The 26,642-nt window shown below is 44.1% G+C and overlaps 1 protein-coding gene across 5 annotated transcripts in view; it reads right to left on the bottom strand.

Annotated features, from left to right (window-relative positions):
* Nucleotides 1-26,642, bottom strand: part of PRKG1 (protein kinase cGMP-dependent 1) — a 530,425-nt gene that overhangs the window by 51,858 nt on the left and 451,925 nt on the right. For all 5 annotated transcript variants that reach the window (XM_074590625.1, XM_074590626.1, XM_074590627.1 and 2 more), the window contains one exon: nucleotides 17,657-17,731. In XM_074590625.1, coding sequence (XP_074446726.1) covers nucleotides 17,657-17,731 — 75 coding nt within the window. The remainder of the gene's footprint in view (nucleotides 1-17,656; nucleotides 17,732-26,642) is intronic.

Below are 26,642 nucleotides of genomic sequence, written 5' to 3'. Positions count from 1 at the left end.
TGGTTTCAAATTAGCTTCCCTTTGCCTGAAAATGAATTAGAAAAGGCCTGAACTCAGCTACCTGCCAAGCAGGCATGATTTTGTGAAATTCTACTGTCAAGCACTTCAGTGTCGAATGCTGTTGACTCCTGATTAACACCAGGCGAGCAGGGAGGGGCAGAACTCGTCTGTAAGCGATACACAGGGATTAGGAATGTCTGCATCCAGCAGGGATAAATAAAAGATCGCTTTTTAAATAGGTAGCAGTGTTTTATCTTATTAGGGCATAAAAATATGTGGTTTGTTTGTTTATTTTCTAGTTTCAATGCTTCCTATGCAAGGCTATACAAGACCTGCAACAGCCCTTTTGACAGCGGCCGTGGTATTTCCAAAGCTGCTGGGGCTCCAAAGGGGCCAAATCCCTCCTCTGGGTTCACAGAGGGAAGGACAAGCCTATTTCAGCTCAAAGTCTGTGAAAAAAGGCTTTTCACACGGAGCCTCCAACCCCAGCAGCAGCCGCCGGTGTTGAGCTATGTTGATACATGCTGCCCTCTCTGTCCCCGCTGCGCACTCGCCTTCTGGATTAGCTGCTCTAATATTCTACATCACTCCTATATTTCTCTCCATTTCTCCGTGCAGCTTTTCTATTAATCTCTAGCGTGGTGCAGGTTGCCCTCCCAAAAAGCAGTGAAATCACATAATCACAGAATGGTAGGGGTTGGAAGGGTCCTCTGGAGATCATCTAGTCCAACCCCCTGCCAGAGCAGGGTCACCCAGAGCAGGTGGCACAGGAACGCGTCCAGGCGGGTTTGGAGTGTCTCCAGAGACAGACTCCACCACCTCTCTGGGCAGCCTGTGCCAGGGCTCTGCCACCCTCAGGGTAAAGAAGTTCCTCCTCATGTTGAGGTGGAACTTCCTATGCTCAAGTTTGTGCCCATTACCTCTTGTCCTGTCCCTGGGCACCACTGAAAAGAGCCTGGCCCCACCCTCCTGACACCCACCCTTTCAGTATTTATAAGCTTTGATAAGATCCCCCCTCAGCCGTCTTTTTTCCAGACTGAAGAGACTCAAATCCCTCAGCCTTTCTTCATAAAAGACATGTTCCAGTCCTCTCGTCATCTTGGTAGCCCATGTTGGCTGGAGATGCTCCTTTGTGATCCCAGACACTTAGGACCTAAAAAAATCATCTCTCAAACATGGGGTCTATGCACCACTTTTTTTTTTTGTTGTTGTTGTTGTTTTTGTTTCCAAGGTCAAGGAAATGGGGGCCTTTTTGGTAGCTCCATCTTCTTGAACAGCTATTGTTCACGAATTTATCTTGTGCCTTTGTCCCGGCAGCTTGGTGTTTCTTACTCCATCGTCTTTACATGTGTAGTTTCATGCTTTATTGCTGTTGACACCCCTGGGCTGAAGCAGCATGAACCTGTCCTTTCTGTGATATTTTTTCCTTTTATCCGTAGTTTTTCCAGCAGTTCCCCATTATGGCTGAACCAAGGGGTGTGAGGCTTGCCAAAGACACCTGCAATCTTGGAGTAGCCACCTTCAGCTTGTCCGTGCTTGGAAGTATTCTGGTATGGTTTGGACACTCCCCCATGAGCACTAATTGATGTTAGGTGCCTACTTAGGACAATGGGAAACCCAAAAGCCTGGGGAGACCAGGAGAGATGCAGCTCTGCTCTGCCTCATGGGAAGGAGCAAGGGAGTCCCAGGCTCTGTCATCCCGCTCTCGGATGTTCGTGGGAGTCAGTAGCGATAAACTGGAGGGATAACGTTTCCTCTGTAAACCAAAAGGTGGGGTGTCCAGTAGATCAAACGATCAGGCAATCTCTCAGAATTCAAGGGCAGAGGTTTGAGATCGTTGCAGCCTTCCTCCTCCAGCTCTTCCTCCTCCAGCTCTTCCCGTGGGGGCTGGAGCAGAGATCCTGTGGTTATCACGGGGGTCCAGAGGCTGCCCGCCATCTGAATCATGGAGTCCAGATCTCGTTTCAGGAACTCTCACAATGACAGGGCTAAATTTGCCGCCTGGGTCCTCAATGTGTACTACAGAGTCAATCTCTTCGTGCAATCATCTCTTCTCTGACACCTGTGGATCTGAGATACGGTCAGATCCTAGAAAACGGTAGGTCAGATTTACCAATCCTACCAGCTGAAAGTCTTCTACACCCAGTGGAGCCCCTCTGAGCTCCCCAAGAATATCCTAGCCCACAGCAGATACCAGCAAGCTAGTCCTCCCTAACCTCTCAAGCCCCAAAGGCTCACCACCAGTCAAAAGACCTTTTGTTCCTCTTAGTCTCACCTGGCACCTTGGCTGTTCTGAGAAGGGTTAAACCTAGACTCCATAACCAACTTGGTTTAATTTAATGGACTATGTCTTTAGTAAACCTTTATGAAGTTGTCAACATCATTCCAACCAGTAGGCCACTGGAGAGGTCCAAAGCCTTCAGTGGAGGTGGGAAGAGACCAATTCCTGGAGACCACAGGGTTCTCCTCCCACCATGGGGATGTGCAGCACCAGAAGGACCGGGCTGCTGCATTGTTGCTTACCCTGACAAACATCTACAAAACGTAAAGCCCTAATATTACTTATGGAGCAGAAGGGAAGCGAATCTAGTTGCTATTTTATTTATTCTCTTCTTTTGGAACAATTAAAAGATTCTTCAAAGCACAAAAGGACATTTCGTAAGGCTGCAGAGCACCTCAAAACCGAGGACAGAAAGTCATCCTTGTACAATCCGGAGAACGAACAGCATTAAGTGACACAGATTTGCCCAGGAGAAGGGAAGAATTAAGTTTTTTTCATTGCCAAAAAGAAGAAAAAAAAAAAGGAAAAATCAGTTTGAACATGTATTTCCATCTTTGATAAAGACTGTAAAGACAATTTCATGGCCACCAGATAGGGAAGATATATGTACAGATATGGAGGTGAAACTGACTGTAAAGAGATGCCTGAAAATAAAGCCCCATGAAACCAACTTCCTGGCATGGGTAAGAAACTATTTCTAGATGCTGTGTTAAGAGGTCAAGTGCTCACCTCTCCCCTTTCAACCATTATTTGAAAAGATAATTTTAAAATCACTTTACTTCAAGAACAAAGCGACCAGGAAGCATAAACTTTGAGGCATATCCTGAAGTTGTAACGTGGGATGGTGGAGATAATATAACAATATCAATTTCTGATGTAGTACCTTGGATTAGTAGATCTTAAATACTGTTTTTCAGATCAGGAAAACAAAGGATAGAGAAAAGCAACTTGCCCAGGGTTCCTCATGGCACTGTTCAACAGTGAAAGGTTTTTAGGTACCCTATTCCTTCCAGACCTGAAGAGTGGGAGTAGGGGAAGTCACACAAGTTCACCTCACGCTACAGCTTACTAAACCTAACCCAGCAACACCAACTCAAACCAGCTTCAAGGCAGGCAGAAGCAAGAAGAAATGCCATCTGTCAAGAGCAGGGTTGCCTCAAGGTGATTGCCGCATCAACCTGCAGAGAAACGTGGGTTCTGGAGAGAGTCCATAGACCAGACGGTCTTGAACAGGCCTTAAAAATAAGCATTTGTGAGAAAAAAATTAGCCTAAAGGTAATACTACCTAGCATCCCAAAGGGTGCCCTTGTTTCAGCTGATATAGTGAGAAGTATCTCACTATCTGCTGAGAGACATTTCTAGGTATTTAGCTGCGAACACTCACCTTGATGCACATGAACATTAAACCAAACAAATTACACGTTCCAGAAGCTGCTTTCAAGTCTTAGTCCTACTAAACCCCACCGTTTCTAAGCTTTTTTTTCTGTGTATCTCCTTGCAAAGTTTGCCAAATCCAGACCTGTTGAAAGATGTAAAATTCATCTTTACATTTTTAGCGTAGCCTTCGACACTCTGTATTCAAAGCATTACGTTCTCACTCTTCCAAGTCAGACTGAAATGCAAACGTCTCATAAGGAATTCATATACACACCACAGCACTGCAAGAAATGTCCTTCAGGAGGTTTTTCTAATTATTTCCTACTAATTTTTTCAGTTCATCTCCATTACTCACCTTGATTCGCTGATACTGAGCAGTGGATACTAAATGTGCTATACGGTAATATATGAACTTGAGTATGTTTCTCTGCAAAACGTACATGAGCATCGTGTTTCTAGCTCATGAGTTGTAATTAATTATACCATAAGGAGAGGGTTTTTTTCTTTTTATTTGCAGCAGGGCACTTTGCACTAAAATAGCCATAAAGGCAAGCAATGCAAACGGTTATCTCCTCAGAAAATGTAAACCTAACTTTTAAGCATTCAAAGGAAAAAAACGCACCCAATCAAAATGTTTCTGGAAGGAGGAAACTCAATTCCCATCAACTTTCTTGCTTCTAACTTGTCTTGATCTTTTCCTTCCCAGTTTATTTGGCTCCAAGCGTGTTTGTGCCTGGTGTACCACGCTGGCAATTCAGCAGAAAAATGGAGTTATGTTTTTGAAGACCTCTCTTCATCTCTTTATTCTCTATTGCCGTAACAGCCCAGGTTCCCATAGAAACTGAGAATAAAGAGCGAAAGCGTAAAATACAAATGAACAGGTCTAAGCTGGCAGTGTTATGTTTTATTAGACGTATAAATATGACAAACAGGCGCTGGGTACGGATTCCTTTCTAATGGAAAAGCCAGATAATGCTACACCTTATCAAATAAATACAGGGCATATAAATTTTAAAGACTGGAGTCAATGAGTGCTGACTATTAACAGGCTCATAGTGCTTTCTGCAATTAAATCGTTTTCTAGATTATTCATTTTCGGAGCAAGCCAAATACCTTCTCCTCATCTGCAGGTCTGATCCTGAATCCCCCCAACCGCCCCGAATCTCTATCGATTCTCGTCTATTGAAACCGGAGCTTTGCATTGCGGGAATAGGGCAACAAGCAGTAATTTCATGGGGGGTCAGGACCTTGTAAGGTGGACTTTATAATTTTAAATTAATACTGAAGTATAGATTGAATTTTACATGAAGACTGAAGTACAGATTGAAGTTCTCTGAAAAACAATTTCCATCATAAATATGGTTTTCTGAGCAAAGACCAGTCCAGACGCTTTCTTCACGCCTTTAAAGAAGTCGATGCATTTTGAACCCATTCCTGGATAATTATTTATTTATTTTTTACCAGAACTGGCTTCAAAAATCTAGCGAAAGGTGTTTATTAAAGATGCAGGGCTTCACGAAAATTATCAATTTGATTACCCCGGCGAACTGCCGATGTGATAGTAGGATTCCTCACATCATAACAAGATCACTGAAAACAGGAGAGAGATACTAATGCGACTATAAATTATTTCAAGCGCTGAATAGCTTTTAAAGTCAGTGATAAAATATGAGTTGGATACATGGGTGTAGTAATTTTTTTCCTAAAGACACCTTCAAGCACCTCTACAGAAATACCCCATCAGTGTTTATCTCTGAGCCCCAGCGGTAGAAGGAGTGATGTCCTCTACCAGAAATGTTCATCTTCTAAGCACTTCCATCCACTAAAACTTGTGGAAAATGAGGAAAACTTTAAAACGGCTCAAGTGAGTACGATTTATTTTTTTCCCAAGTCAAACTGTGACATCCAGCATTTACTGACTCGAAAGGGGAATTCATTAGCAGTGGCTCCTCTTGACTTCCTGAGTGATATGGCCCCTGGCACACCCAGAGCTCAGCTATTTTATGTTTGGATCCTCTATTAAATGGCACAGGAGATGCTGCAGGTCAAACAAAAATCTGAATTTCTTTCCCCCATCGGTGTTCAAAACAATATTGCAAAATGCTTGAGGCCATTCAAAGAGACTTGCTATAAAGGGACCCTTCACTCCAGAGACTCCTACCTCTGTATATGCCCTCATCTGAAACCATCGCCAACCCTCATGGATGACATTAGGAAAGGGAAGGTACAGGACTGCTTGTTTCCAGCCTTTATACCTTCCTATTTCTCTCCTGGGAGGTCTGAATATTTTTTCCATTTCCAGAAGCCACAGATGGTAGCTGCCCTGGATAACAAGGCAATGATAAAAATCTGCCGGCTTTAAAAAACACAGAGAGGTTGAAACGTGTATAAAACAAGGGAAAACACTCTTAATTTTGCTTCTGCATTATAACAAGCTCACCTAAAGGAAATTTAGGTTACCGGAGTTTTGTTCTAGTTGATTGGAAGAAAAGCCTTTGATTATACTTAATTTTAGAGGGGGCTTTGTGAGGTGCTGAGCGCGGTCCACGACCAGGGGAAGGCTGTTCCCAGCACTCAGTCTTTCAGGACTTTACCCTTTGCAAAGGCTGCAGCAATAAAAGATGAAATTTTCCTTTTTTTTTTTTTTTAAAATGTCAGCTTCGCTACTTAGCAAGGATGCATTTGAAGCAGCAGTAAGCCCATCCAGGTCTTGCTTTCCCGAGATGCCAACTTTGGAGCTGTTATTTTCTCGTCGATACGCTATTTCTCACAAGCAGGAGATCATGCCTTCGCTAAACATGTGCTCAACTCCTAACAAACGTCTTCACCTCCTAATCTGACCCACATGCAAAATATAACAATTCAACTACCGCCCAGTTATTAAAATAGCTTATTTGGAAGCAGTGGGGTTGATAATGGGATCGTAAAACATCCTCCAAAGCTGAACTTAAGGCATTCATTTCCCTAAGTCTATGAAATCAGAAAGCAAGCTAGGAAGCCAGGGGAATTTAAGGAGATGACTAATGTTTCAAAGCAGCCAAGTAGTTAGCGTGCTTTTATTGTTTTTTTTTTTTCCTTTCTCCAAAAAAGCATCTGTAGGGACTCCCTGGCAATTTCCCTTCACGTTAAAAGAGTCACAGCCGTTCACTGGCCTGCTGCCAGCCCATTTCTGATTACCGTCTCCTAAAAGAATTTCAAGCAATAAGAATTACGTTTTTGCCATCTGAGATCAATGATATCACTTCCACACAGAAACAGCCTCCAAATGAAATAAGGAATTATGAGAATAACCCATTAAAATTGTAGCGTGCGAGAAATACACCTTTCTTAGAAAGCATCGTTTTAAGGCGTAAAGGATTAGGGAATGCACTAAAGTCTGGCCAAGCTTGTGCTTTAATCCGAGACTAAGACGGGTACAAGGATCCGACCGTGCAGCTGTAGCTGTGACGGGTTTGGGTGGAGGCACAGCGCCGCGATTCACAGCAGATCATCAACTGCCGAGCAAACTGCACTTGCAATTCCACAAATGCTTTTGAGCCCCATTGTGTCAGACTAATCCCTTGCTTTGCTACCAGCCGATTATGTTATTTGATGTCTTCTGTAGAGCCACCCGACAACCGCACCTGAAAATCAAGTAAGAAAACCTAAGAGCTGTTAAAGACAGCGTGCAAAAACGTCTGCATGTGATGGTATGCTGAGCAGATAGAGCTGGAAACGCTTCATTCCCATTACTAAAATGAATTTTAAATATGGCCATGAATGAGGTCCGTTTAACTGACACCACAAATTTAATTACAACAGCCCTATTATAAACCTCCAGGTAGTTTTACGTTAATGTCCAATATAACAGGCAAGATCACACTTTGATCTTCTCTTTAAACGTTTACAGACACCGAGCTTTCTCAAATCATCAAAATTTCATGTTATCTATATTTTTTATGTTTTATCTTACTATACCTATGTAAAAGCTGTAGGATCAGTTAAATCATGAGAACGGCTTTTCCTTTTCTTTTTTTTTTTTTCCAGATGATTTAAAGATTTAGAGCTCAGCACTTCTCAAATCATTTAACGGCGTATTCAGTCAGGCACTGAGAAAATATAGCGAAACCGAGGGCAAATCAATGTAAATCAATGTAAGTGGAGCACAGCACAGTCAGGATAAGTAAGTGCCCTGCCCAGCTGTGGGGTTTAGGATGCCCTAAGTGCTACAAACAAGCAAATGGGAAAAAAATATTATCACACGGCAGCAGTTTCTCAGGATCCATCAACAATTATGGAAGCATCAGGTTGTTTTAAATAAACCTTCTTTACTCAGTGGTACAGAGCAGGTTACTGCAACAGCAGGTCGTCACCTCCCTGTTGCACCCAAATTGGGGAGCATTGCGTCGTGTGGGTCCCGCAGCCACCAGCAGTGAGGGCAGAGACCTGTCTCGGCAGTATGGTTTGCTCTTCTTCTACACCACCTCTTGGCCTGCCTTTGATTTAGTGCCTAACGTTTGGCCAAATTAAGAGAAATCAAAATCAGAGAGTCTTGCAGTTGGGTGTTGACAACACAGGTGGCATCCCGCTGCCAGTCTTGCAGTGGTCCAGTATTACTCATGCTCACTAGGGTTAAGGATAAGACACGCGTAGAAATCCTGACTTTCATACGGACTACATTTAGACTGCAAGCGATGTATGGAAATGAATTTGAGCCTTCAGGAAAACTGATTAAGTATTCCTCACAGGGAAGGAGGGAAAGAATAAAAAAAGGTTTGTTTTGGCGGATCAGCTGCTGGTGGGACGGAGGTGTCAGCAGTAACTTCGGAGTTAAGGCTGCATTGAGTTTTTCACTTACAGTGGGATTAAATTTCTTCTATTTCACAGTTCGGTGATTGAATTTCATCTTCGAATTGGACGCAACTACTGTCCCAGGGTCAATTGAACTTGCTATGCAGTTTTCAGGTACCACGCTTACTACATTTCAGAGGGAAAACAATATTCACTAATCTTTGAAATATGGACCTCCACCTTCTGCTCTTTCCCCTCTTTCTGCTGTTTAAAGAACTGCATGCACCAACATTTCCAAACTTTGGAGCTATCCCCATCACATCCCAGCCTGGGAAGTTTTTTTGGTAAAAGGGAAGAAATTTCTTTATCTGGCAACACCGTTTCCAGCTTGGCCAAGACAATCCATCAGCGGGGAGGTGGTGCTCCCCCACGTCCTCCCCTGGTGCTGCCCTCCCAGAGCCCAAACCTCTTCCTCCCAAACCTTCCCCGGGTGCCAGCACCATCCACAAACTTGCCCTTCAGCTCTCACTGGCTCTACGTTTCCTTCTTTCCTTTCCCTGACCAAGGCTTGGACGTAAAAGTAAGGTCTGACTCAACTCCTGGTGGATCTCATACGTGTTGGTGAGGTTCAACCAAGGACAACTGGTCTAGCAGGCAACTCCAGTGCTGGAAAAGCCACAAATGAACCCACAACTATTTCCAGCAGTTCCAAAAATCAGTAGCTCCCTAGAGTAGAAGGTTCACTGAGTTTTATTTATAATATATTTGACTCCATTTAAGTGCTCTTCTGTTATTTAAGTCAGAAGATGAAAGCAGGACAGAAACAGCCCATCTTCCAGTGGCGTAATCCTGACAAAGCTGTTTAGATAAATCTTCAGGACAGCTCAAAAATGTGCTGGATGCCTCATGTAGAGACACAGAAACTGTGCAAAACTGTTTTAATGCTACCTTTGCCTCTCTGTTCCTCCCGAATGCCAAAGTCTGCCAAGCTTTCTCTTTAAAGCTACCGAGACTGTGCTACATGAAGCTCCACGTGACTGTACTGGGATTAGTAAAGTATTCTTAGTGGCTTCTGAAAAAAGTATTTAGATAAATGCCAAAGGAATGTTTAATATTTCTAACGCACAGATCTCCGTCTCCGTCAACTGCTACCACGTACAAGGGGAACTGCCAAGCACACGGCTGTGTTCGCCCCAACATCCTTCTGTTTCCTCTGGAATGAGACTCATTATCATCAGAAAGCTTTCTGCTGTGTTTTTGTTTCATCAGTACAGGCCCTAATTCTATAAAACAAATGCAGTGAAATATTATAACAGCAGCCTGCTTCAAAGGCACTGATTTTTTTTTTCACTAGCGCTTCCATCTGACATCTGACACAGCCCATTATCATATCGAAAGGTCAAGCTAGCAAGAGGAAAGCCTATAGATTATTACCTAAATAAAAATGACCTCGTTTCAAAAGCTAATTTAATATATCTCTCGTGAGCGACACGGCGCATTCAACGGTGCGTTTTCTCAAGAGGAACGCAGCCATAAAGTCTACCTGGCGCAGATCTCTGCATGAGCAACGCGAGTCTGCAAGCAAAGGGCAATTCACCTTTAAAAAAGAAAGTCACAATTCAGCAGTTTCCCCTACCTTCGTTTAGGGATATCACCCTGCACGTTACCTTGATGGGCTCTCTCCTTTTAACAGGATTCCTGAGAAACAATTTTCTAAGTAAACGCTTATTTGTTATAGCAGTTGGGAAGATCCAATAGCCAGACTTGGATGCAAACCACCAGTGGCTTCAGTATGAAATTACAAATTATTTAAGGCTCAACTCCGTTATATACAAAAATCTCCGGCAGAAAGAAAAAAAAGTTCTCGCAGACCAGAGGCCAAGTAACGCTACCTGAAATCTTGATTCTTCCAAACAGCAAGACACTTAAACTCATATAAACTTAAGAGGTATCAATGATCAGCTCTGACTTCTCCCCAGCACTCACCAAGTAGGAGAATGATTTTAATTATTTACATAGCTTAAAAGAAATGATTGTAACTCTCTACTTTTTATAGCATCAATAAGCATTTCCCCCCCGCCTTTCGCACATTCGACAAGTCTGGTACTGCAGATAGCCACAGCAAAAGCTAGTTCCCGTACGGTCCCTAATTCAGAAAACAACTGACGCAGAGGGAGACGGAGCCAATTATTACAGCTCAAGGGCCGCCCAGACCTTCCTAATGCTGTAAGCCAGAAAGGATTTTGTCTTGCAGAAAAATTACTAATCTAATCGCACTCCCGTGTGTTGGTGAATTATTTCAGCCAAAGTTTTCCAAAGCTGTGGCCCAAGAGAAAGTCAGGCCTTAATTAAATCACTCTCTTTAATCGGTAGCTCCCATTTTAGAACTTTTAACTCTGAAAATTTCCCTTTTGGAAGGGGTTAAAAATCTTTCTTGGCTTACCTATATTTCTAAAAGAAAACAAGAAATAAAAAGCATCCTTTCCTCACAGATGGGTTTTCTTATTATTCACCCCAAAACGATGGACTGCCTCAAAACCATCACATACCAGTGTGCTTGGCACCACCGCATCCGCGCGCAAAGCTTTCCCATCTTAGCGAAACAGGAGTTTGCTGGTTCTGCTACGTGCCGTAGCCCATCTTCTGGAGCTGAAGCGCCAACTCCAGCCTTCATACATCTATGGAGAGGTTGGCCAGAACTTGCACCTACAGACCACCGAAGAGCAGATGTCTACACTACAGGCACACCAACACACGTGACTGGATCACTGCCAACCACCTTCAGACAAACACCGCAAGCAGGGCACCAACAAAGAGCAGTCTTTATATGTAAGGTGCATAAAAATATCTCTCAGCCCAGATGAGGACCGTGTTTCTGAAGCAATTTCCCCGAGGAGTCCCTCTCCTGTCTCTGAGTGGGACAAGAGCGTGAGAACTGGGCTCCTCTCAGGTGATGCTAAACTGGAAGACGTGCATCAGGGGCTGATTTATGTGCCCCGAGCACTGTTTAACATTGAGTCCAGGGAACCAGGCTTGAAGGAGCCTCAAGAAAAACCCCACCAAAATGCAAATAAGCCTGTACAGGAGGTGCTTGTCACAAACGTTTTTGTCTACACATCGATTTCTCTGGAACTGTGCTGCTTATGGACCCCATCCATGTGCAACAAGCTTTCAACTCCCACAGACAACTTCAATCATATAAAATAGCTCTCTAAGACAACCTCATGAAGCAGAAGAAAAGGCTGTACAGGAGGGAGACACGCGTAGAGCCAGCAGTGGCCCTCCGAGGACCACCACCGAGAAGCCACGCAGGACACTTGAAAATACTTTCTCTTGTAAACACGCTGGCAAGGGAGAAACTACACGGACTGGGGGATACGAGGATTTACTCTTGCAAAACACGAGACTTGGACACAGCCTGGGGGAAGCCTTCAACAGCAGATGGCACCTGAGCACCAGCTGCCGGGAGACGTCAGGAGCACGATTCAGTCCAACCACACTCACACTCACTTGCTCACAGCTGGGAGAAGAAAACTTTTCCTAAACTGGCATCTTCAAAAAAGCTAGCGCTCAAAGGTATTGTGGTACGTAGTACCAGTTTGCAAGCAGCAAATAAAGGAAAAAAGACGGGACACCATACCGCCTTGCTTGATCAAACTGTAAAGCTCTATCTGTATCTTCCTCGTTAGAACACAGTCATTTCTGCTTTTAAAGCCAGGGTGGAAGGGGAAAAGTATGTACGAAGTATGCATACAAAACTGAAAAATATTAATAACCACCCTCTGCACCAAAATTAAGTCAATGAACTGCTAAGGATGCTTTGTTATGAATAAATGTAGTGAGAAAGGAGGTGTAAAGTGAAAAAAGGGTTGCCTCTGGTCAGTAAAGCAACAGGTTTGGATGGAGCTCGTTATTAAAACACAGCTCAAGTGAAGATGAAGGGCATTTGGGGCCAGAGCTGCCAGGCAAGGAAAAGGCATTGCATACCTACTCAAAGGTCCCTGCCCCCTCAAGCCCTATGAAAAGGAGACAGTTTTGGCTGTGAGTACCAAGACTTATTCCCCCAGGGCAGCAACGCAGGTGGTATTAAAAAAAAAAAAAAAAAAAAAGCAAAAAGTGCAATCAAAATAGCCTGCATCTGCAGAGAGCCCGGAGCAACAGCATGAAGGCATCAGCATCTGGACTTCAACAGGGTATTAATTTCAAGCCCCGCTGCCACAGAAGATCAACATCAGCAGATAATTCTGGATGTGACAGGAGAAAAGGAGTGCAGGGGCCCTGGTCGTTGGAGCGGATACGCTCTGCTTGGCTGGGCAAAGCCCAGGCAGCTGCCAGCTTTCCCAGCTTGGTGGTGAGGGCCACCCTGTTGCCGTCCTTGTCTCAGTGACACGGAAGAGGCTCTCCCTTGCTACAGCCATGTCACAGAAAGGTTGGAGCAAGCCAAAGGTCCGACCTCATCTGATGACCTTGTTGGTGGTTGAAGCAGCATGCAAAGATTAACTTCTGGATGGGGAAGATGCGAGCACAAGGGGTTTGTGTGCCTGGAGCCAATGGTGTTTGCCGAACCCTCACCTCACTTGCCACCAACAACTGCAGCAGAAACCACCTGTTTCCTCTTGGATTTACGAGAGCTGCAGTCGTGGCTCCATCTGGAACTGATCTACACTCAGATGGGTCTCCTGCTTATGTAGGTTATCTCCTTCATGCCATAAATACCAATGCAGCTGGGCCTGACACTGGGACACGAGTGCTGCTCTTCTGAAACCCCTGTGTTCTCAGAACATGAAGCAAATTAGATGTTTGGCTGTCTCCTTCACCTCTTCTGTGGCAAGGATGCAACTATAATATTCATAAGTCAATGAATTTCTTAACTTATCTGAATACATCTGAGGAGTAGAATATTAATTACATAGTCTTACAGATGATAAGTTGATGATTTCTGATTCAAGGGATCGAACACAAAGAATGGATGCCAAGGAGAACTGCCAATCCCAAGCTTCCAAAAACCAGGGAAAAGCGCCTCCAAAATATGTATTAGTTGGGTAGTAAGGTATTAGTTGTAAAGAAGTAAATCTGTTCCGGTGCTGGAGTAAGCTGATGTTATAAAGACAATCTCTGTAATCATAAGGATAAAAAAGGGTTCTTCTGTTTAGATGAAAGACACAATTTTTATGTTCACCTGAATTTAAAAAAAAATAAATCACAAAACAACATCAAAGATGAGTCAGCTTAAGCACATGAGCAACTTCTTTAAATTCCCCTGCTTTTAGTAGCCCTGGTGCACACTCGCTTTCCCAGAGAGACATGTCTTCTTGAGGAAGGCCAAAGCCCTTGAAAAACACAACTTTCTTCAAGGTCTGCTTGGCAGTGACTCCTGGGCACCTTCCCACTGGAGCACTGACACAACCTTGTGTTGGGCGTCCCGGCTGCCCGTGCAGGCCAAGAGCCAGGCATTTAGGACACAATCCAAATGTGCCCATGCAGAACAGAGAGATACCTACAACCATCACCACCAGTACGCAGATACCTAAACCCATGGTTCACCTGTGACACCTCATTTAGTGGTCCAGGAAACTCATCTGCTCAGCTGAAATATTTTTCAATGGTGGTATGTATTTTCTTTGCCTTCAAGAGCTGAGCAGACTTTGCTCTTTCCTTCAAATCATGCCCAAAGGTGGGAAGTTGTAGCTCAGTTGCCTACAGCAGTTTGATTGCTAGGATGTTTTCCCAGGTCCTGGGGCCACCCCAGCCATATCTCAAGGCTTAGCTGGGAAAACATCAGTCTGCCAAGAGATAAACTCAACAACAAGTTGTTCAGCCCTCTCAGACCTGGAGGACTGCTGGATACATGGAAAGATCTTCTGATCCTCTAAGTTCTGCCTGACAGCCATGTCCTGCACTGGGACTACCGGCTTCACGACCCCAGGGTCACGCTCAAGCATGGAGATAAAAAAACCCCACCAGAGCCACCAATTTGGTAGGTAATTCTACAATGAACTGCTGCCTATGGCTCAAGTGCTGCTTTAGGAACGTGAACCTGCATTGGATGTAGTCTAAACCTCTGCTTTTGCTGAACAGGAGCCTATAAATTAACAGGAATTTAATAATCACCTCAAGGTGGTAGATTTATATGAATATACATTTGCTGCCATGTTGTAGATATTTTTATATGTATCATTTCAGCTCATATTTCTTAACTGACAGCAAGGGATAAGAAAATATTAAATTGTTCACATTTTGGCCCTGAACATGGCCACTGCAGCCAAAAGCAGGCTCTGACACGCCGTAAGGACGTCTCACGACGACGTCCTTTGTATTTACTCTGTGTGTACATCTGCATTTGCGCGAATCATCCTTATCCACCCAATACACGGTACAGACGAACTTCTATCCATCCAAAGGCCTTTTGCCACATGCCACACAAGCGCTGAAAACGAGACGCTAGCTACAAGGATGCAAAAAAAGAGGAAAAAAAAATTTGTTATGTGATCTGAGCTGCGTAAAGCTTCACCAAACCCGACTGCGCTTTATGTGCCGAGTTCTTCCCTTTCACATACCTCCCCTTGGAAAAGATAAGCCCTTGAAGGACAATTAGCTGGAGCTAATTAACAGCTGCTTGAAAAGTAACCCAGGTTAAAATTTCTGCCAAGTAGACTTTTCTCCCAGAGGAGTTTTATCTTGCGAGATATAGAAACAATAACTCTCGAGCGACAAAAACTTCCTGCAGCAGCTTCCAATGCGTCTCGCTTCACTCTCGAAGTAACTTTGCCATTTTTCCCCTCTTCTATTCATCTTTTTGCAGGCATGCGCTTACTTTCAAGGAGTTGAGCAAATGTGAATATGGTATTTGACTAATAAATGCCATATCTTTTGAAAAAGTATTCCTTTTTTTTAATGTTACTCCAGGTGGACAGCACTGATCCCTTCTGCTTTTTCAAAGTCAAAATGTCACTATGCAAAGGGCAATAATGTCACTGTCACCTACAGTCTCGAGTGACAGGACTCCAGCACAAGCCTCTGCCTTTTAAGATAGAAAAGTTGCTATCAAAATTAATCAGTTCCTCCTTTTGGGGACCAATTCCTCCATCACCACGAATCCTTCACTTTGCCCTTCCGCAGGGATGAAATACTTGGCATTAGAAGAAAAGAAGAGGAATAAAGAAGATAAAAACTCAAACATGTTAAGGTCAACAGTGGCCCGTTCATTACCAAAATAAAGAGTTTACCCAAAATAGATCCAAAACTGCAGCTCCGCTCTAAAGACACATTATAAAGCACAAAAAGGCTCCTGAAATCCCTTCCCTAAAGTTCACAAAACTATCCTGAAAAAGCCTCCAATACAATCTACGTACAAAAGCAGTGCCTACGATAATAAATTACTACGTTATACTCTATTAATAATACAGTTTAAAATCAGAGATGTGAGAAGACGGACTATGAAATGGGGAACAGCAAGTCCTTCGTGCAAGTTTTGCTCGGTGCTAATGGCTCGTGGTGTAACCTCACAAAAGCTTCTGTGACAACAACACCATTTTGCTACTAAACCCCAAAATCCCTGGTTTCATTACCAGTGTTTTCTTCCTTTTTTGTTCATGTGGAAATCGATATAAGCCAAAGAGTAACACTCAAAATAAAATTAAAAAAATCTAAAATAATAATAGCACATGCCTGGGATACTTGGGACCATCTCTCTGAAGCTGCTGAAATTAATTTTCCAACGCTTTGTAAAATGCTTTGCCTAAGCTGCTACTGGCATTAAAATGTTTTCAGCTGGTACTGATAGTTAATATACATTATTATATTTATCTCTAATATCTAATAGCTAGTTATCCGCTGCCACTGCACTGTGTCCATTTGGCTTTGCATTCTGCACCCAAAATACCTGTTTTCTGGGATGGTGAAAGAAGCTGATAGCCTCCTGCCTTTTTAATTAAGTTGACAAGAATTTTAGGGAACTTCAGTATTTGAAGAAGAAAGCTTACATGTTTGAATTGGGGTTGGGAAATATTATTCTAAACAAAAGTGCAACCCCGGGGTGCCTTTTAGTACCTTAAAATAAATTAAACGTGATTAAAAACGTATTTCAAGTATCACTCAAAGATCATAAAAAAGAAAATACCATCTTAATTTGTTGGTACTTTGCAATATTAGCAAGCCTCGTCCAAGAAACTATGTTTCTCGGGTTGCATATTTACTTTCTGAAACAAACAAACAAAAAGTTATTTTTAATCAACTACCTGATTATGGCTTCTCATTTTCTCTCCACAGAAGTGCCAAATTCCTTTGTTATGTGCTATTTCAAACCACTCTGGTTTAATGAGAAGTTACTATGTATAGCTTCAGAGCAATCTTAAATTTAAATGTCTGTGGACCACTGATGAACAGTCGCACCGAGTACCTGACTTTAAGAAAACACCTATCCCCTTCTTTAATGTGGTAATAATAATAAAAAAACCCAACAGAAGCAAAATAATTTTGCAAGAGGAAAAGTAGAATAATTTTATATAGAGCGACTTCAGTTTTCTTTTAAACTACTTTTCCTTTCGAATCATACTGGCTTATATTCAATACCCCTCTAATCAGAACAAGTTCCTCTTCAAAAGTTTTATTGTTGGTATAGAATCAAAGTACCGACACAACAAAGTTTTCCTATTAAAAACAAATTGGAGCTCTAGAATGAATGAAGAGTGGGGTTTTTTTCTGGACATATTTTAAAATACACTACAGCTCACTTCTGAAAGGGATGAATATTTATAGTAGGACTTCAGAATATATTGCTTTACATCAAAGTAGCTCTCATATTCATTCAAAAATGACAAACTCGATTTCCCATTCTTTGGCTCAGAACACGTTTTGACTTTTGTGAAAATGTCTGAGAAAGATCAGAGCTCTCTAAAGAAACAGATCATGTTCCGCAACAATTTCCTTCGCTACTTGAGCTTTCCAAGATCTGTAATTTCTCACCTCAAAATATTTCAAAGGAATTATTTTGCAATAAATGTTGAAGATCCAACAGTCCTGTGGACTCACACATTGTGATTAAGACGGACCTTGGGACCACCCATCTCCCTCTGGTCCTCCCATATCCATGGAGAGAGCCTGGGACAACAACTATTACAGTTGTGTTGAGAAAAAGCAGGTTTTCTTGAAATTAAAATGATGTACCACCAATAAAAACGAGGTTAAGATTTTATGCTGAACACAACGGGCAGACACGCAGACACTTACTTTGCTTTTGCTTCTGCATCTTCATAGGCTTTATTGGAAACGTCATCTAGGCCGCCGATCAGATGTTTGAAGGAGCTGTAAAAATAAAGGTACATTTTTAGAGGAAGACTTGCCATTTGGGAGCCAAGCAAGCCAACGCGGCTTTTTGGCAGCAAGCAGGTGCCATCCCTTGATGCCCAGGATGGCCATCACTGGCCAGGGCCCAGCACCTTCTGGGAAACATGGCCTCCAACATGGTGGAGAAGGGATGGAAATGCAATAACCAACGCCAAGAAGATCCAAACTCATTGATCTAGCTCTTTTAGGGTCTGAACCCACTGAAATTACTGCTGAAGTTTCTCCTCCCTCCAATATAAGTTTCAGAGTATATCTGTCAACGTGGCTGGTAAGTCCCATGCTGGTGAGGTGCCACCACCACCTCCCTGTCCTCCAACCAGAAACCTGAGAAAATCCCTCTGCTTTCAAAGTGAAGAATAATCTTTTCTTTTTGTATCTTAGCTTTCTTGTCGTTAGAGAAACAGCAGCCAAAAACACAGCAAAGAGAAATAAAAAGAAAAAAAGAGAAGGACAAAAAAAAGAAAAGTGAAGGCAGAGAGGCAAGCAAATTGTCCTAAGCCAAATTGCTTAATGACTTTTAAGAGGAAATTTGCCTTTAGTTGGTTAAAATGGAGTAAGACGGGGTGAAATGTTAGGAGTGCCTGATACACTGGGTGCTGAGCTGTGAGTAGCTCGAGCAGTGCCCTAACACCATCCTCGGTTCCAGGGGATATACAAAGGGCATAGACGTATCGGAAAAAGAATTAGAAAATCTTTTTATATCGTGAGTGACTCAAACAAATGGACTCAACGACCATTTAATCAACTAACACGCAACACTCCAGAAGAAAAAAAAAAAAAAAAGAAATTGAACTGTTACGTCTTTGGAGTGATATTACACAGTGTCAGGGACGGAATAAGAAATAGAAATTATTCCCAGCGTGTTTGTCACAGACAGGTTTTCTGTTTTTCAGGAAATGCGGAATGAGAAAAGAGCTAGGCTAATTTGAAAGGACAAAGTGTTAGAAACTACAGCCTCTTGACTCCTCTCCGCCTTAAGATCACAGCTTCAGGAATGAAAGCCCTGCAGTTCCTCCAGCTTCTCTATGTTTGTGACGCTCCTGAGGCGCTAAACGTAGAGCCAAAGAAGGGAAATGGCTATTAAGAAGTTGAAAAAAATTAATTGAAAAGTTGAAAAAAAAAAAACCTCACCATTTAGGACCATATTTACAAATTTAGGCGTAAGAACAGAATATTTAATATGGCCCTCTCTCAGTGAAGACTTTTATGATGAAAGAGAATTAATGCTATTCAACAGGTGAGGAAAACACAGGGCATGTTAATAAGGGTAACAGTTTGCAGATCGTTTGCATTTTCCGCCCCCCCTAAATCACTTGATTTCTCATCATATGACATTACATAGGATAAAGAGCCACGGATGAAAAACCTACTGCCCAAAAAGCTCCAAACCCCAGCTGTTTGTGAAAACACAGCGAGGAGCAGAATACACCAGCCTGACGTCTTTGGGTTGAGCGGAGGGCAGCTGTGGGAAATGCAATATCCTGCGATGTCTGAGGTTAACCAGGGCGACTTCACGCTCCCTTTGGCCTCAAGCACGATGGAACTGTTTGGATCACGCTTTGCCTAAGCAGCTTAAACACGCCGTACGCTCTTAAGTGGGTACTTAAGTGTCCCGCTGCATCAGGAGATGCCTGACCCTACGCGAGGCACCCCGTGTGCATTCTGGACTTCCAGAAGAACGAAAGGAGGCTTAATTATCTTGCTTTACGAAAAGCAGCTGGAAAAAGACCTATTTTACCCATTCTTGTAGTAAGTACAAGGCAAGAAGTCACAGTCGGGAGAGGTATTTATACTGGTTTGTGTCTAGAGCTGCTTGCTGTATCGGGCTTTTCCAGCGCGGCCTTTTGCATAATTATGGTCATCACCGCTCTGGATATATCCTCTGCCCACAAAAATCCCCCCAGTTTTCCACTTTGTTTCATTCATAACACTATAAATGATACAACGTAGGAAATCATTTACGCAGTGCGGGGAAAGCAACAGGAACTCATTCATGAAGAAGGCAAAGACCCCGTTCCTCCCGCACTGAGACTGTGTTCGGGTTTTTCAGCAAGGCAGGCTGTAATTTTCAGTATTAAGAACGTGTTAATCACAAAAATATCTTTTCACACCAAAATTCCTCACTCAGCAGTGAAAATAAGAAAAATTCACCTCGTTCAACCCATCAAGGTTTTATCTCTCTTGTGCTGAAGATGTGCCATAGGAGAAAGCCAAACCCTTGAAAGATGCCAGCAAAAGCAAAGCAAGATGTGTATGTTAACGCTTACTTGCACCACAAAAAGATATTTAGGCAATTAAGCCAGACACAGTAATACCATAATCCTCCTGGAACGCTGTAAGACATGACCTAAGGCTTAAAATGTAATTTGAAGTAGCTTGGCTTGGTTTGCTTTCATGTGGTTAGGAAAACGTGGCAGGGTTAAACATCCAGTGCTTTTTGGCAATGGAAATAAATCTTTATCTAGCGAAGCACTGCATGGGCAAATAAAAAAAGTCACTTTGAAAGGAGCAACAACAATTTGTCTAATATCCTTAATATCTTAAGCAAGACTTAGGACTGGGCAAGATACTGAAGTTCACCTGAGTCACTTTTTTATTGCCTGTCTCAACACTGTTGAAGTATCATCTCGGTCACAACAACAAGAATTTAATCAGAAAACTGCTCGGGTTTTTTTTTTTATCTCCGCGTGGCCTTCTCTCTTCAATTTTTCTATTCTCTCCTCATAACCAATTTTCTCCATGGATAAACTTCACCCCAACTGGGAAAAACAGTAAAGTAGCAAAACCCAAAATCTCCAACGAAAGAGTTCAGCTCAGATTGTATGGGGTCAGTCATGCTAGGACAACACTTTTTTATTTTATTTTTCTCCAATTTCCATTGCCAGGAGGGTTGACACAGTAACCTTTCTTGACACCTCACAGCTATCCCCGTTAAAAAAAATCAGGTTTTCAAATAAAGGTAAAAATGGAAAATCCACAGTGAAAAATCTGAAACCACCTGAAATATTTAAAATGTTTCCTTAAAAAACCCTGTACCATCTTGATATGCATAACCGAAGAAGGCAATAAGCAGAAACCCCAGCATTTAGTGCTCAATATCTGCAAATATCATGTAGTTTTGTAGCACTACCGGCCTCCGTCAGCAGCAGCCGTGCCTCGAGTTTTAGCGTCTCTTATCCTTCAGCCCCTCTCTCTAACATTCGTATCAGGCAATTTCGTACTCCCAGCACCCACAACATTTACACCCGGTAGATCTCAGCGCTCCAGGAAAATATTGTTATCAACATAAATAAATTAATATGGAGGAAAAAAAAATCACATATAAATAAAAGATGAACCTGAGTCAACTTCGGTGTAAAGATTCTTACAGTTCAGGAGAATCTATGAACACTCTCAAACACTTTTTCAGTTTCAAGAGGTGTGTGTGAAAAAAAAGAATTTAAAAAGTTGTGCCAAATTTCTCTCAGGGTGCCAACAATGATCAAGATGTTAGGAACGTCCCTGGAAATTTTTCCTACCAATTACTAAGCTTGTTTCATTGAAATACACCTCAACAGGTAGGACTACACTATTTTTTTCCTGGCAAGATGGCAACAGTTAATGATATAGCAAATAATCTATTTGCTCTCATAGTCCTCTTCCTTCCGTGTCCAAAATTAACGGCGCTTCCAATGTGGTCCCTGCAGAGCTTGTACGACTGCACCACAGCAGCTACCTCACCTGGAAATCCCACCTCTGACACTCGCTTCATGTTCTATAGGTTTTCTAAATACCAGTAGACATCTCAAACTAACTAGTCAATTCTCTTCAGCAGTTCCCAAACACAAACTTCTATAAATCCCTATAAATCATTTCCTAAGTGTGTCGGCTTTCTACGATGCAGAGTCCTATGAACTGAACTGAAAGAACTGTAGGTGCCCCTGTCCAGCTGATTGCCCAAAGAGCCCCTTTAATTTCTCAATTTTCCACTTTTAATACTGAGAATCAGAGTTACAGACTGTTTAAACTATTTAATTTAGGCTAAATCAACAAATTATCATTTCATCCAAAGTTATCTTCCACGCTTCACTCATCACTGCTTACCAAAAAACAGCCTGTGACTTTGTCTTAATTATGTACCAAAACCTGCTCCAACCAACTCTGCTGTTTCAGTGACCACGCGTTACGTTATCCTATTCAGGAATATCTGGTATTTTCCATTTTTAGTAGCAATTATTTTTCCCTCCTCTCTGGAAATTTACAGTCATTTATAACGACACGAGTCCAGAAATCTCTCTTTCCACAAAAACTTTTTGTATCTGCGCTTTTCATGCCTAAACACCTTCATACCCAAACACATCCAGGAGTCCCTTCACTACCACCTCTGTTACTATCTTCAAAGCAATTTTGACCCCAAAATAGATATCCACGATGGACACCTCTTCCTCATTAGGTTCCAGTCTACTGAATCGAGGAGACCAGCTCCAGTGCAGGTAAGTCTGTACTGGGGAAGGGAATCGCGATGGGTGACTGCGAGGGGAGGAACAAGGGGAGAGCAAGCAGGCAGGCAGGCTAGGTCGACTGCAAGAAAACATGGTCTCCACTTGGTCCGTAGCCAAAGCCAAAAGGAATAAAGCAACCCAAACGGACGTGATGGAGAGACAGGCACCTGTCCAGGTGATGGGCTGCACGGAATGTCTGTCACTCTGGCAGGATGACAGCAAAGACAGCGCCTGTGTGCACTGCGACCGGGTAAATGATCTGCTCAGCCTGGTGCCTCAGCTTAAGGAGGAAGTGGAAAGACTGAGGACCATTTGGGAGTGTGAAAGGGAGATTGATTGGTGGAGCCACACCCTGCATCCTTAGGGAAAAAGCAGCAGGTGGAGGCTCCATGGGAGGTAGAGGATCCCCTGCCCTCTTGTCACCAGGCAGAAGGAGAGTAACTGCGAGAGGATGGGGGGGAATGGAAGCAGGTACCTGCTTGGGGCAGCAGGAGAGTCCCCTCCAGACCTCCCATGCCCCCCCAAGTGCCTGTACAGGACAGATATGTCTGGAGACAGACGATGAGGGAATTAAGGATGCTGATAAAGCCCCATCCAGGGAGTTGACAAAGCAGCCAGCTCCATGCATTAAGACTGCTTCTGTGACGAGCAGGAGGAGGGCAATAGTCATAGGGGGGTCCATTCTGAGGGGAACTGAGGGTCCCATATGCAGGCCGGACCCTTCCCACAGGGAGGTCTGCTGCCTCCCTGGGGCCCGTGTTAAGGATATAGCCAGGAAGCTTCCTGGCCTGATACGGCCCTCAGACTATTACCGTCTTTTGATCTTACAGGCAGACAGTGAGGAGCTGGAGAGCAGAAGCCTGAGGGCAATGAAGAAAGATTTCAGGGCCTTGTGACGGCTTGTCAAGGGTTTGGGAGCACAAATTGTGTTCTCCTCTGCCCTGCCCTCTGTCCCTTTTGGGGGCTGACGAATGGGTGAACGAGAAAATCAGACAGATCAACACCTGGCTCCAAAACTGGTGCTACCAGCAGGGCTTTGGGTTCTGTGATCATAGTTTGATCTGCAGGACACCGGGCCTGCTTGCTAAGAATGGGAAAACCCTATCCCAAAAGGGGAAAACGGTACGAGGCCAAGAGTTAGCAAGGCTCATGGACAGGGCTTTAAACTTGAAACGAAGGGGGAAGGGGATAAAACCAGGCCCACTTTATCCACAGGGCCAAGGATGGGGGTGAAATCGGTAGCCCAGCTCAAGTGCATCTACACGAATGCACGTAGCATGGGCAACAAACGGGATGAGCTGGAAGCCACTGTGCAGCAGGACAGCTATGATGTAGTTGCTGTCATGGAAACGTGGTGGGATGACTGCCACGACTGGAATCCTGCAATGAATGGCTATAAGCTCTTCAGAAGGGATAGACAAGGAAGGAGAGGCGGGGGTGTGGCTCTGTACATTAGGGAATGTTTTGATTGTATAGAGCTAGATTCCAGTGATGATAAAGTCGACTGTTTATGGGTAAGGAAGAAGGGGAAGGGAAATAAGGGAGATGTTGTGCTGGGAGTATGCTACAGACCACCCAGCCAGGACGAGGACACAGATGAAGTATTCTGTAAGTGGCTGGCTGAAGTCTCGCAATCACCAGCCCTTGTTCTGGTTGGGGACTTCAACCTGCCGGGTATCTGCTGGAAATATAACACAGCAGAGAGCAGGCAGGCTAGGAGGTTTCTTGAGTGTGTGGAAGATAACTTCCTGACACAACTGGTAGGTGAGCCTACCAGGGGAGGTGCCTCGCTAGACCTACTGTTCACAAACAGAGAAGGACTAGTGGGAGATGTGGTGGTCGGAGGTCGTCTTGGGTTTAGTGATCGTGAAATGGTCAAGTTTTCAATTCGTAGTGATGTAAGGAGGGGGGTTAGCAAAACCTCCACCATGGACTTCCGGAGGGTGGACTTTGGCCTGTTCAGAACACTGGTTGAGAGAGTGTCTTGGGAGATAGTCCTGAAGGGCAAAGGGGTCCAGGAAGGCTGGACGCTCTTCAAGAAGGAAATCTTAAAGGCCCAGGAGCAGGCTGTCCCCAAGTGTCGCAAGTTTAAAGGGTGGGGAAAATGGCCAGTCTGGATGAATAAGGAACTTCTGATGGAACTTAGGAATAAAAGGAGGGTTTACCACGTTTGGAAGAAGGGACAGGCAACTCAGGAGGAGTACAGAGATCTCGTTAGGTTATACAGAGAGAAAATTAGGAGTGCAAAAGTCCAGCTGGAGCTCAACTTGGCCACTAACGTAAAGGACAACAAAAAAAGTTTTTATAAATACATCAACAAAAAGAGAATCAGGGAGAATCTCCATCCCCTACTGGATGCGGGGGGGAAAGTTGCAACCAAGGACGAGGAGAAGGCTGAGATACTTAACGCCTTCTTTGCCTCCGTCTTCAATAGTCAGACCAGCTATCCCCAGAGTGTTCAGCCTCCTGAGCTGGAAGATAAGGATGGAGAGCAGAACAACCCACCCATAATCCAGGAGGAAGTAGTCAATGATCCGCTTCTGCACCTAGACGCACATAAGTCTATGGGGCCGGGTGGGATTCACCCAAGAGTACTCAGGGAGCTGGCGGGAGAGCTCACCAAGCCTCTCTCCATCATTTATCAACAATCCTGGTCAACAGGGCAGGTGCCAGATGACTGGAGGGTGGCTAATGTGACACCCATCTACAAGAAGGGCCAGAAGGAGGATCCGGGGAACTACAGGCCTGTCAGCCTGACCTCGAAACCAGGAAAGATCATGGAGAGGATCATCTTGAGCGAGCTCACACGGCAAGTGCAGGGCAGCCAAGGCATCAGGGCCAGCCAGCATGGGTTTAGGAAAGAGAGGTCCTGCTTAACCAACCTGATCTCTTTCTATGACCATGTGACCCACCTTCTGGATGCGGGGAAGGCTGTGGACGTTGTCTGTCTGGACTTCGGTAAGGCCTTTGACACCGTCCCCCACAGCATTCTCCTGGAGAAGCTGGCGAATCATGGCATAGACAAGTGTACTCTTCGCTGGGTTAAAAACTGGCTGGATGGCCGTGCCCCGAGAGTTGTGATTAATGAGGTGAAATCCTCTTGGCGGCCGGTCACCAGTGGTGTCCCTCAGGGCTCAGTTTTGGGGCCAGTTTTGTTTAATATCTTCATCAATAATCAGGACGAGGGGATTGAGTGCACCCTCAGTAAGTTTGCAGACAACACCAAACTAGGTAGGAGCGTTGATCTGCTTGAGGGTAGGAAGGCCCTACAGAGGGACCTGGACGGCTGGATCGATGGGCCAAGGCCAACTGTATGAGGCTTAATAAGGCCAAGTGCCGGGTCCTGCATTTCGGTCACAACAACCCCAAGCAACGCCACAGGCTTGGGGAAGAGTGGCTGGAAAACTGCCCAACAGAAAAGGACGTGGAGGTGCTGGTGGACGGCCAGCTTAACATGAGCCAGCAGTGTGCCCAGGTGGCCAAGAAGGCCAACAGCATTCTGGCTTGTATCAGGAATAGTGTGGCCAGCAGGAGTAGGGAAGTGACCGTGCCTCTGTACTCGGCACTGGTGAGGCCTCACCTCGAGTACTGTGTTCAGTTCTGGGCCCCTCCATACAAGAGGGACATTGAAGTGCTGGAGCGTGTCCAGAGGAGAGCTACCAGGCTGGTGAGGGGTCTGGAGACCAGGTCATACGAGGAGAGGCTGAGGGAGCTGGGCATGTTTAGCTTGGAGAAGAGGAGGCTGAGGGGAGACCTCATTGCCCTCTACAGCTACCTGAAAGGACGTTGTAGAGAGGTGGGTGTTGGCCTCTTCTCCCAGGTGAATAATGACAGGACCAGAGGAAATGGCCTGAAGTTGCGGCAGGGGAGGTTTAGATTAGAGATTAGGAAGAATTCCTTTACTGAAAGGGTGGTCAGGCGCTGGAACAGCCTGCCCCAGGGAGGTGGTTGAGTCACCATCCCTACAGGTGTTTAAGAAACGTCTAGATGTGGCACTTCAGGGCATGCTCTAGTGGCAGAGATTGTAGGGGTTTTTTGTGTGTGTGTATGGTTGTACTCGATGACCTCCAAGGTCCTTTCCAACCATGAAGATTCTATGATTCCCTACAAAATTATTGCCTATTACCTTTTTCTCCAGCTGCATTTTATGTGTGGTTGCTCCTCCATCATATTCCCGTTATCTCTGCACAGATTTTGCACCTTTACTCCTCACCACTCAACATGCCTTTCTGTTTTTGGGATGAGCCCATGATTCACTCTGCTTGGGGAGGGAAACAATTTGCCCTCTCTGTATGCTTGCACAAACCCCAGTTTTGCAACAGATTCCTTGCATAATTTCCCATAACGGCTGCAAAATCTCCCTTCTGTGTATGGTCATAGCCTGGATT

The sequence above is a fragment of the Larus michahellis genome, chromosome 6 (genome assembly GCF_964199755.1).
Source record: "Larus michahellis chromosome 6, bLarMic1.1, whole genome shotgun sequence".
Lineage (NCBI taxonomy): Eukaryota > Metazoa > Chordata > Aves > Charadriiformes > Laridae > Larus > Larus michahellis.
The sequence above is the reverse complement of the archived record's forward strand: the minus strand, read 5'-3'. Positions and strand labels throughout refer to the sequence as shown.